General features: G+C 38.9%; 1 protein-coding gene across 2 annotated transcripts in view; it reads left to right on the top strand.

The window, feature by feature from the left end:
* Positions 1-13362, top strand: part of SYNE1 (spectrin repeat containing nuclear envelope protein 1) — a 495298-nt gene that overhangs the window by 444415 nt on the left and 37521 nt on the right. For both annotated transcript variants that reach the window (XM_069598737.1, XM_069598738.1), the window contains 2 exons: positions 11792-11979; positions 12885-13035. In XM_069598737.1, the coding sequence (XP_069454838.1) occupies positions 11792-11979; positions 12885-13035 (339 nt within the window). The remainder of the gene's footprint in view (positions 1-11791; positions 11980-12884; positions 13036-13362) is intronic.

Below are 13362 nucleotides of genomic sequence, written 5' to 3'. Positions count from 1 at the left end.
TAACACAAAGCAAAGCTATTACGAAAGTTCAGAAGATGGTGGATAAAGAGATTTCAAGGTTTCCAAGATGAAAAAGTTTGATTTCTCCAAAACCATTCTGGCAGCTAGTATACAATGGCAGAATGCCTTCTAAAAGTTAGAAGATTGTTTATGATTTAGAATATTATAGCTGCTACTTAATGTATAAAATAGTTAACCGTCTCTGCCCACATTCACAAGAATCTAATGAAGGATATTTTATGTATAGTGAAATGAGAGGAAAAAGAATATTCAGGAGAGAAAGAAGGAAATCCCCGGGATGATGGGCAGAATGCCTTCTAAAAGTTAGAAGATTGTTTATGATTTAGAATATTATAGCTGCTACTTAATGTATAAAATAGTTAACCTTCTCTGCCCACATTCACAAGAATCTAATGAAGGATATTTTATGTATAGTGAAATGAGAGGAAAAAGAATATTCAGGAGAGAAAGAAGGAAATCCCCGGGATGATGGTAAAGGAAAGTCCCAGATGACAGTGGTTCTATCATCTAGCAAGAACCTGTCCAGACAGGAGTAGGGAGTCTGGGCACCCTAAAAGGGACGTCTCCAAGGAAGAAAACAGCTGAACTAGGGGGCCTGATGGACTTAACCATACTGGAAGGAGTTTTTTGTTTTGTTTTAATTATTTTATATTGGGATATAGCTGATTAACAATGTGATAGTTTCAGGTGAACAGCAAAGAGACTCAGCAATACTTATACACGTATTCATTCTCCCCCAAACTCCTCTCCCATCCAAGCTGCCGCGTAATATTGAGCAGAGTTTCCTATCCTATCAGTAGGTCCTTGTTGGTTACCCATTTTAAATATAGGAGTATGTACACGTCCATCCCAAACTCCCTACCTCCCATCTTCCCATCCTTCCCCCTGGCAACCAGGAATTCTTGGAAGGAGCTTTATTAGCACCATAAGAGAAAGAATACAATACAAATTAGCAATACAGATTCTAAAGAGAAAAAGAGAGCAAGGGAGAGAGAGAGAGAAATGAAGAACTATTGATTTTAGAAAACAAAAAGTTGTGTAAGAAAAGAAATATAACCATAGCATATTTTGTAGCTCAAGTGTGAAAAATATTAAAGAACTGTAATCTTGTAAAGAAATGATTATTGCTTTAGCTATAAGAGGTGCTAAACCAATAATTGGAGCCTGGTGAGTCATGTAGAAGTTTATTCCTTCCCTACTCTAGACTCAATGTCTAACGTTTAAAAATCAAGAAATACTAATATAAACATGTTACTTAGAAAAACAGAAATAAAACCCAGAAAACTGAGCTAAAAGATAAACAACTGTACACTAACAGTTAAAAGTAAAGACTTTCTGGATTCAAATATTGGCCTTACCACTTTTTTGTGTGACATAGAACAAAGCAATGAACTATTTTAATCCTCAACTTCCTTGCATATAGGATGCTAAGAATCAGAGTACATGACTCACAGTGTTATTACCGAAGTTAGCAAGAAAAGCACTTAGCACAATGTCCAGCACAAAGTGGGTGCTTAGCAGGTTTTACTTTAATCATATCATATTTACTAGTTTCCTTTATGGAAAACATTTGACCATAGATTTTGTAAAAAAAAAAAAAAAAAATATATATATATATATATATATATATATATATATATATATATATATAGCATATTGGATCCATGCTTTAAAAAAAACAGAAAAAGTAATCTGTCTCCAAAGGGGAAAAATTCTGACAAATATTTAAATGAACAGATTTTCTTCCATTTCCCTATGTGGACTTTCTATATGTCTGTCTTGCCAATGTACTTAATTCTTACAAATTTAATTGGGCAGAAATAGATAGAGGCTTGAGGTGGCCTCAGAGGATGTTTTGTCAAATTTCTGTGTGTTATAAATGAAAAACAATGAATCTGGAGACACTGTGGGGCAATTGGAGACAGTTACCAATGGAAGTTAAAGCTGAGACTAAAATTGTGATCTGTGTTTGGTTTCTTATATAATTATAAAATCCCTCAAGCTTTATTTTTTAACGTTGATTTGAACAAAAACTTTTGAGCAGAAGCACGTGGAGACTTTTTCCAATAGTTACTGTGGGAACCTGGCCAAGCACCTGGAAGTAAACCTCACCAAACTATGGAGGGCGCCCATGACTGGGTCCATCAGAGGTGTCAGCGCTGGGCCTCCAGCCATGTGTCAGAGTCTGGGTTTCACATGCCGGTGCTGGTTTCCACTCCTGAATCTCTGCTCTGAGATAGACTCAAAAGCACACAGAGGAGTGATGTTACCAAGATGGTGGCCTAAGCCGTTCCTGACTCAAGTCCCCGTCACAAGAAGACCAACAAGCATCCATCCAGAGACAGGGCAGCACTGTGAGAACCCCAGGACCCAGAGGGAGGCTGCAGCACCCCCTGGACCACGGAGACTGGGAAGGCCCACATCGGAAGATGACAGGAGTGGCTGCACTCTGCCCCCATCACCCTCCCCAGGCTGGCACAGCCCTGTACCAGGGGGACCCCGCAGGCCTGTGGTTTTTCCAGTGGGAAAAGAGAAGCCCAGGTGGACGTCCACCTCCCCTGGGATTGTGTGATGCTTCCCAAGAGGCCCAGTGGGGTCTCACTTCACAGGGAGGAAAACTGTAGGGCTCATCTGCAGGGGATCTGATAAGATGGAGAAGGCGTGGGGGCTTACAGTACCCACACTCAGGTCTTGGTGGAACTGTATTCCTGCTTGCAGCTGCACCCAAAGAGAGATCCTAGCCAGCACCTCTGCTCATCAGCAGAGCCCAGCCAGTGGCCCTGTCTAGCCTGCAGACTCACTTGGCAGCTTTACCCGAGTTGGGTCCCCAGACAACTGGCCTTGATCTTTCTCAGCCTGGGCAGGGAGGCAGATGCCCAGCCTCGCCCAACAGCTGAGCACTGTCTCCACCCGACCCCACCAGGAAGCCTGGCCAGAGAACCCAGGCAGCCAGGGGGCCCATCCAAGAGCCCTGCTTGGGCAGGAAGTCAAGCCTGTAGCCCTACCAACTGCTGGGCATAGCCTCTGGCCTTGCATAGCAAGGGAGCCTGAACAGTGACCCTGGACAGCCTCAGCCCAACCTACAATCCCTACTCAGTGGTGGAGTCCAGCTGAGGGCCTTGTCTGATTGCGCAACCCAGCCTGAAACCTAAGCTATGGCCCCACCCTATAAAGGCTTTCTTGTCAAGAAAGCCTAGACAACAACCCAGCTTGACCGTGAAACACAGTCTCTAGACCCACTCACTGTGGGATTCAGCTGGAGGGCTCTCTTAACCAGAGAGTCTGGCCAGTAATCTTGCCCAACAGAGGAGCACAGCCAGGGGCCTATCTGATGGCAAAGCCTTATGGCCCTGCCCAGTTCCAAGGCTGCAGCTTTGCATGATCACAGAGCACAGCCTGAGGCCTCACCTGAACACAGAGTCCAGCCAGCATCACCCTCCGGTCTGGGAGCACAAGCTGAGACCCCATCAAGAGCAATTGCAGAGACCAGCCTATAGCCCTGCCCAATCATGAGTCCAACCAGTAACACTGCCCTGCCAGTAAACATAGCTTGTGACCTCATACAATCAGAGGTGACTGTAGGGCCCAGCCAGTTGCATACCCTGCCCCACCCCAACCTCAGAGCATCGAACATTTTCCAGGATAGATTATATGTTAGACCACAAAACAAGTCTCAATAAATTCAAGAAAGTGTAAATTACATCAAGTGTCTTTCCAACCATAATATGAGATTAGATATCCATGGCTGGTTCAGGTTGATGTATGGCAAAAACCACCACAATATTGTAAAGTAATTAGCCTCCAATTAAAATAAATTAATTAATTAAAAAATTAATAACAGGAAGAAAGCTAGAAAACTGGCAAATACATGGAAATTAAACAACACACTCTCAAACAACCAGTGGATCAAAGAAAAAATCAAAAGAGATATTTTAAAATATCTTGAGATAAACAAAAAAGGAAACACAACATACCAAAACTTATGGGATATAGCAAAAGCAGTTCTAGGAGAAAAGTTTGTAGAGATAAACACCTATATTAAGAAATAAAGATCTCAAATAAACAACCTAACTCAACTCAAGGAAGTAGAAAAAATACAAGGTAAGCCCAAAGTTGACAGAAAAGAGGAAATAATAAAGAGTAGATCAGAAATAATGATATAAAGAATAAGAAAACAATACAAAAGATTAACAAAACTGAGTTGTTTCTCTGGTACTATAAACAAAATTGACAACAAATTTTAGCTAGAGTATCTGCTGGATCATGGAAAAAGCAAGAGAGTTCCAGAAAAACATCTATTTCTGCTTTATTGACTATATGGATCACAATAAACTGTGGAAAATTCTGAAAGTGATGGGAATACCAGACCACCTGACCTGCCTCTTGAGAAACCTATATGCAGGTCAGGAAGCAACAGTTAGAACTGGACATGGAACAACAGACTGGTTCCAAATAGGAAAAGGAGTACATCAAGGCTGTATATTGTCACCCTGCTTATTTAACTTCTATGCAGAGTACATCATGAGAAACGCTGGGCTGGAAGAAGCACAAGCTGGAATCAAGATTGCCAGGAGAAAGATCAATCACCTCAGATATGCAGATGACACCACTCTTATGGCAGAAAGTGAAGAGGAACTAAAGAGCCTCTTGATAAAAGTGAAAGAGGAGAGTGAAAAAGTTGGCTTAAAGCTCAACATTCAGAAAATGAAGATCATGGCTTCCGGTCCCATCACTTCATGGGAAATAGATAGGGAAACAGTGGAAACAGTGTCAGACTTTATTTTGGGGGGCTCCAAAATCACCGCAGATGGTGATTGCAGCCATGAAATTAAAAGATGCTCACTCCTTGGAAGGAAAGTTATGACCAACCTAGATAACATATTAAAAAGCAGAGACATTACTTTGACAACAAAGGTCCATCTAGTCAACGCTATGGTTTTTCCAGTGGTCATGTATGGATGTGAGAGTTGGACTGTGAAGAAAGCTGAGCACCAAAGAATTGATGCTTTTGAACTGTGGTGTTGGAGAAGACTCTTGCGAGACCCTTGGACTGCAAGGAGATCCAACCAGTCCATCCTAAAGGAGACCAGTCCTGGGTGTTCATTGGAAGGACTGATGCTGAGGCTGAAACTCCAGTACTTTGGCCACCTCATGTGAAGAGTTGACTTATTGGAAAAGACCCTGATGCTGGGAGGGATTGGGGGCAGGAAGAGAAGGGGATGACAGAGGATGAGATGGCTGGATGGCACACTGACTTGATGCACATGAGTTTGGGTGAACTCCAGGAGTTGTTGATGAACAGGGAGGCTTGACGTGCTGCAGTTCATGGGGTCACGGAGAGTCAGACACAACTGAGTGACTGAACTGAACCAAGAAAAAAAGATAGGGACCAAAATAAATTATTTTAAAAATTATAAATGAAAATGGGAACATTACAAGAAATATCAAGGATCATAAAAGACTACTATGAGCAGTTATAAGCCAACAAATTGGAGAATCTAGGGAAAATGGGCAATTCCTAGAAGCATACAATCTACCAAGAATGGATCTTGAAGAAATAGAAAATCTGAACAGAGCAATAATGAATAAGGAGGTGGAATCAATAATCAAAAACCTCCCAAGAAAGAAATGTCCAGCACTGGACATTTCCATGACCTGGTAACACAAGTGAAATCTGCCAAACATTTAAAGCCAATTCATCTCACTCTTTCAAAAAACTGAAGAGAAAAGAATGCTCTCAAACTCATTTTATGAGTCCAACATTACCCTGATACCAAAACCAGATAAGGACACCATAAGGAAACTATCAACCAGTATGCCTGATGAATATAGATGCAAAAACTCTCAATAAAGTACTGACAAGCCAAATTCAGCAGCACTTTAAAAGATTATACACTGTAATTAAGTTGGATTCATTCCTAGAGTGCAAAAATGTTTCAACATATGCAAATCAGTGAATACAATACATTGCATTACTAAAATGAAATAAAAATCATATGATCATCACAGTAGATGCAGGGAAACCGCTGACAAAATTCAAATGATAGCTGTCAGCAAACTGGGTATAGAGAGAATGGACGTCAACATAATAAAGGGCATATGTGACACTGCCAAAGCTAACATCATACTCAGTGATGAAAGGCTGAAAACAAGACAAGGGCGCCCACTCTCACCAGTTCTATTCAACATAGCACTGGAAAGCCTTGTCAGAGAAACTGGGCAAGAAAAGAAATAAAAGGCATCCAGATCAGAAAGGACGATGTAAAATTGTCTCTGTTTGCATGTGGCATGGTCTTACATATAGAAAAATCCTAAAGACTCCACCAGAAACCTTTTATAACTAATAAATTCAGGAAAGTTGTAGCATACAAATTCAACAAAGAGAAATCATCATGTTTCCAAACACTTAACAATGAAGTATCTGGAAAATAAAGAGAAAAATTCCATTTACAATGACGTCAAAAACAATGAAATGTTTGAGGAATAAATTCAACTAAGAAGGTGAAAGATATGTACTCTGACACTGTAAGACATTGATGAAAGACACTGAATCAGACACAAGCAAATGGAAAGATATCCCATGGGTTGGAAGTATTAATATTGCTAAAATGTGCATACAAAGCTATCTGTAGATTAAATGCAATCCTTGTGAAGATTCCAATGGTCCTTTTTACAGAAATAGAAAAAAAAAAATCCTGAAAGTCATATGGAACCAAACAGATCCCTAATAACCAAAGCAGTCCTAAGTAAGAACAAATCTGGAGGCATCACACTTTAGGATTTCAAGTTAATATTACAAAGCTTTTGTAATCAAAAAAGTATGGTACTAGCATTTAAAACAAACACATATGTTCTCCTCTAGGAGTTTTATAGTTTCTGATCTTACATTTAGATCTTTAATCCATTTTGAGTTTATTTTTGTGTGCGGTGTTAGAAAGTGATCTAGTTTCATTCTTTTACAAGTGGTTGACCAGTTTTCCCAGCACCACTTGTTAAAGAGATTGTCTTTACTCCATTGTATATTCTTGCCTCCTTTGTCAAAGATAAGGTGTCCATATGTGTGTGGATTTATCTCTGGGCTTTCTATTTTGTTCCATTGATCTATGTGTCTGTCTTTGTGCCAGTACCATACTGTCTTGATGACTGTGGCTTTGTAGTAGAGCCTGAAGTCAGGCAAGTTGATTCCTCCAGTTCCATTCTTCTTTCTCAAGATTGCTTTGGCTATTCGAGGTTTTTTGTATTTCCATACAAAGCTTGAAATTATTTGTTCTAGTTCTGTGAAAAATGTGGCTGGTAGCTTGATAGGGATTGCATTGAATTTGTAAATTGCTTTGGGTAGTATACTCATTTTCACTATATTGATTCTTCCAATCCATGAACATGGTATATTTCTCCATCTATTAGTGTCCTCTTTGATTTCTTTCATCAGTGTTTTATAGTTTTCTATATATAGGTCTTTAGTTTCTTTAGGTAGATATATTCCTAAGTATTTTATTCTTTTCGTTGCAATGGTGAATGGAATTGTTTCCTTAATTTCTTTTTCTACTTTCTCATTATTCGTGTATAGGAATGCAAGGGATTTCTGTGTGTTGATTTTATATCCTGCAACTTTACTATATTCATTGATGAGCTCTAGTAATTTTCTGGTGGAGTCTTTAGGGTTTTCCATGTAGAGGATCATGTCATCTGCAAACAGTGAGAGTTTTACTTCTTCTTTTCCAATTTGGATTCCTTTTATTTCTTTTTCTGCTCTGATTGCTGTGGCCAAAACTTCCAGAACTATGTTGAATAGTAGCGGTGAAAGTGGACACCCTTGTCTTGTTCCTGACTTTAGGGGAAATGCTTTCAATTTTTCACCATTGAGGATAATGTTTGCTGTGGGTTTGTCATAGATAGCTTTTATTATGTTGAGATATGTTCCTTCTATTCCTGCTTTCTGGAGAGTTTTTATCATAAATGGATGTTGAATTTTGTCAAAGGCCTTCTCTGCATCTATTGAGATAATCATATGGTTTTTATTTTTCAATTTGTTAATGTGGTGAATTACATTGATTGATTTGCGGATATTGAAGAATCCTTGCATCCCTGGGATAAAGCCCACTTGGTCATGATGTATGATCTTTTTAATGTGTTGTTGGATTCTGATTGCTAGAATTTTGTTGAGGATTTTTGCATCTATGTTCATCAGAGATATTGGCCTGTAGTTTTCTTTTTTTGTGACATCTTTGTCAGGTTTTGGTATTAGGGTGATGGTGGCCTCATAGAATGAGTTTGGAAGTTTACCTTCCTCTGCAATTTTCTGGAAGAGTTTGAGTAGGATAGGTGTTAGCTCTTCTCGAAATTTTTGGTAGAATTCAGCTGTGAAGCCATCTGGACCTGGGCTTTTGTTTGCTGGAAGATTTCTGATTACAGTATCAATTTCCGTGCTTGTGATGGGTCTGTTAAGATTTTCTATTTCGCAGGATCCTCTATGATCCACCTCCCAGAATTCTGGAAATAAAAGCAAAAATAAACAAATGGGATCTAATTAAAATTAAAAGCTTCTGCACAACAAAGGAAAATATAAGCAAGGTGAAAAGACAACCATCTGAATGGGAGAAAATAATAGCAAATGAAGCAACTGACAAACAACTAATCTCAAAAATATACAAGCAACTTCTGCAGCTCAACTCCAGAAAAATAAACGACCCAATCAAAAAATGGGCCAAAGAACTAAATAGACATTTCTCCAAAGAAGACATACGGATGGCTAACAAACACATGAAAAGATGCTCAACATCACTCATTATTAGAGAAATGCAAATCAAAACCACAATGAGGTACCACTTCACACCAGTCAGAATGGCTGCGATCCAAAAATCTGCAAGCAATAAATGCTGGAGAGGGTGTGGAGAAAAGGGAACCCTCCTACACTGTTGGTGGGAATGCAAACTAGTACAGCCACTATGGAGAACAGTGTGGAGATTCCTTAAAAAATTGCAAATAGAACTACCTTATGACCCAGCAATCCCACTTCTGGGCATACACACCGAGGAAACCAGAATTGAAAGAGACACATGTACCCCAATGTTCATCGCAGCACTGTTTATAATAGCCAGGACATGGAAACAACCTAGATGTCCATCAGCAGATGAATGGATAAGAAAGCTGTGGTACATATACACAATGGAGTATTACTCAGCCGTTAAAAAGAATTCATTTGAATCAGTTCTGATGAGATGGATGAAACTGGAGCCGATTATACAGAGTGAAGTAAGCCAGAAAGAAAAACACCAATACAGTATACTAACACATATATATGGAATTTAGGAAGATGGCAATGACGACCCTGTATGCAAGACAGGGAAAGAGACACAGATGTGTATAATGGACTTTTGGACTCAGAGGGAGAGGGAGAGGGTGGGATGATTTGGGAGAATGACATTCTAACATGTATACTATCATGTGAATTGAATCGCCAGTCTATGTCTGACGCAGGATGCAGCATGCTTGGGGCTGGTGCATGGGGATGACCCAGAAAGATGTTCTGGGGAGGGAGGTGGGAGGGGGGTTCATGTTTGGGAATGCATGTAAGAATTAAAGATTTTAAAATTTAAAAAATAAAAAACTAAAAATTAAAAAAAAAAGAAAAAAAAATAAAATATAGAAGACTACCAAAAAAAAAAAAAATAATAAATAAAACAAACACATAGAGCAATGGAACAGAATAGAGAGCCCAGAAATAAACCCACATGTGCAGTCAACTAATATTTGACTAATAAGGATACTCAATGGAGAAAAGATAGTTTCTTCAAAATATTGTGTTGGGGAAACTGGATATTCACATGCAAAAGAGTTAAACTGGACCTCTATCTTACACGACTTAGACAAATTAATTTGAAATGGATTAAAGACTTAAATTTAAGACTTGCAACCCAAAGGAAGACATAGGGAAAAGGCTCCTTAACATTGGTGTTAGCAGTGACTTTTGGAAGTTCAACCAACAAAAGCAAAAATGATACAGGTGAGACTAAATCAAAGTCTGACGCTTCTGCACAGCAAAAGTCATGATCAACCAAATGCAAAGGCAACCGAAGAATGAAAGAAAATATTTTTGAACCACATATCTGATCAAGAGTTAGTATCTAAGATGCACAAGAAACTCATATATACACCTCAATAGCAAAACAAAAACAAAAAAACACCAAATTATCCAGCAAAGGACCTGAACAAGCATTTTCTAAAAGAAGATAGTCAAGTTGTCAACAGGTATATGTAAAGATGCTCAACATCACTAATCATGGTAGAAATGCAAATAAAAAAACACAGTGAAATATCATCTCAGACCTGTTGGATGGCTATTATCAAAAGACAAGAGATTAAAAAGTACTGGCAAGGATTTAGAGAAAATGAAACCCTTATGTACTGTTGGTGGGAATGTAAATTGGTGCAGCCACTATGGAAGAGAATATAGATGTTCCTCAAAAAAGTATAACTGGAGCTACCGTATGTTCTAGCAATTCTGCTTTTGGGGTATGTATCTGAAGGAAATGAAATCACTGTGTTGAAAAGAAATCTCTACTGCCATGTTTACTGTAGCATTGTTTACAGGTGAATACATGTAAGCAACTTAAGTAGCCATCAACAGATTAATGTTTATCTTTCTTGTTTAAGGCATTGAATTTGCCCAGAGTTCTACCATATCAAGTCTTCCATATTACCATATTAACTGCACAGAGTGTAACAAAATATACATTATTTTTCTGTTGAGCTTTTAACTCAATTTACTCAAAGCATTCCATTATTAAAAAGGAGGCCTACTAGTATGTTTTGCTTGTCCTATTCGTTCAGGCCTTCAATATATTTTCCTTTTCTCTTATATAGTTCTTGAATTTGCCTAACTTTTCTCTTGATAATTCCTCAACTTATTCAGATAAGTAGGATTTATATTGTTGCATGTAGATTCTCCTTCCTGTTTTTCTCCTTAACACCAGATCCCAATGTCTTCTTCACAAAATGTAGCTTTACTGTTGAATGCAATAACAGTGCCATTGATTAACTTTGGAGATTTCATAAACTAGACACAAGAAAATGAATTCTTTCAAATATTTCAGTTTCACTAAACTGTCCTTTCAACTCTCTTGCACAACCTCTTTCAGTTATATGGGATCTATCACATTAATTGCTGGTCCTAAAACATAAAATATTACAAGAATTGAACTTTATCATTCTATTTCATATCTTCCAGTTTCTGTCCTACGTTTAAATTTGTTCATTGAAGAAGCTGCTGATAATAATGGTTGTCATACAGGACAATAAACCAAGGTCCCTTAAACCATGGTACCTTTTAATGATGGTGGAATTAACTGTTTAAAATAGTTTGCAGATCCTTGGAGATCAAAGTGAGTGCCAACTCTTAACAGGAGCACACGTGCTCCGTTGATTGATCTATGGATTGGAATGGAAGTGATATATCTGTGAAGTAAAAACTGGGGCAAAATTCATATTTCAATCACTAAAGAAGCTCATTGTACTCTGCACAGTTGATGTAGTCTTACTTTTTCAGTTGATATTTTAGCATGGTTCAGATAGGCCAAATATTTCTAGACTTGTTTTCTCATGCTTTTGAGCTTGCGGTATTTCACAAAGGAAGTTGAAGAAGCTTCATGCATTCAAGGAGATGAAGTACTTGTCAAGGTTTTGCCTAACCATTTCTGAGTCCGTGAATACAGCTGCAGTTTCTCCCCTCGGTAAACAAGTGTTTGACTAAAGCACGTCTCCTTCCCTGCAGGAGCTTCAGAGAGACATCGAGAAGCACAGCACGGGCGTGGCCTCTGTGCTCAACCTGTGCGAGGTCCTTCTCCATGACTGTGATGCTTGCGCTACAGACGCCGAGTGCGATTCCATCCAGCAGGCCACTCGAAACCTGGACCGCCGATGGAGAAACATCTGTGCCATGTCCATGGAAAGGAGGCTCAAGTAAGTGGGGATGTGTACACAGCTGAAACAGAGGAAGCACAAAAAAAAATTAATAAATAAATTTATCCAGGGTATCTGCTGTTCACCATTTCCTTTTGGTTGCATTGTCCAAAGATAGCCTCAGTTTCCCAAACTTGTCATCTACGTTCAGCTAGAAACAGAAGTAGGTATAAAGGTCACTTACAAATATAACAAGCCAAGTGACACCTGACCTAACAGTTTAAATATAATTAGAAAAATTAAAATATGCCTTTGCTGAGCAAGTATTATGTTACATAATCCGTGGTGTGAAAAAAGTAACTTTCTTTCATTAAAAAGGAAATCATAAAACAAAAGGACTTCTCTTGGAGCCTTTTGAAATTCAAGGTGGTGAAAAGTTAGTGATGTGTTAGAAAGTGACCACGATGACTTAAGGCACAGAATCTTCATGCTCTCTGGGGACCTCCTGAAAGCTGAATATTTGTCTTGCCATCATTGGTTGATTTTGATGAGGGTGACTTTGACGTTCAGTGAATTTTCAAACCTTAGTTTTAGTCCAGCGAACCTCAGGATGAGTGTGCACTGAGAGCAGAGTGTTACACTTTCAAACTTCCTTGCACATACCCAAAACAGTTCATACCATGTGCTTATCAGACTCAGTTTGACTCGTTCCAAACCTAGAGCTGCAGGACGTGTGTTTAAACACACACACACATACACACACACTCACACAGCTGTTTCATTTTAGCTCAAACAGTTGTTTCTTTTTCAGTCTGGGCAAATTTGGCTCAAGGCACAGTTAGTTATTGTTTGGCACAGCAGTTGCTTGTTTTGGGCACTCTTAATCCTGTTGCAGGCATCAGACAGGGCTCTGGAGTATAAACAGTCTCAAACAATCAGATTCTGTTCTTTCCTTTCTGTCTCAGAATTGAAGAGACATGGCGATTGTGGCAGAAGTTTCTGGATGACTTTTCTCATTTTGAAGATTGGCTCAAGATCTCAGAAAGGACAGCTGCCTTTCCCAGCTCTTCCGGGGTGCTCTATACAGTTGCCAAGGAGGAACTAAAGAAATTTGAGGTGATTTTCAATGCCAAATATGTCATCTTTATTTTGCTACGAGAGTAGCCAGCTGGTCTTTGGTGTCTCAAGACCCAAAGAAACTGTTTGCCCACATATTATTTGTTCAGACAGCTAGGTGGTGATGACTTTCTGGTCATCTTTCTTATTACATCATGATAGGCAAAGAAGAGAAAGGAAGTTTTTACTTTAAAATTATCAAGAATTACAAATAAAGTAGTAATGAAGATAAACTTTTAGAAAACAGGAATCATGATTCCCCAAAAATGATCTTGGCATTCTTTTAACTTCACAGTTCTTTATAATCAAGCTTCTAAGACTCAAATA

This window comes from Ovis canadensis, chromosome 8, assembly GCF_042477335.2.
Source record: "Ovis canadensis isolate MfBH-ARS-UI-01 breed Bighorn chromosome 8, ARS-UI_OviCan_v2, whole genome shotgun sequence".
NCBI lineage: Eukaryota > Metazoa > Chordata > Mammalia > Artiodactyla > Bovidae > Ovis > Ovis canadensis.
Note: the sequence above shows the minus strand (reverse complement) of the source record. Positions and strands in the feature narration are given on the sequence as shown.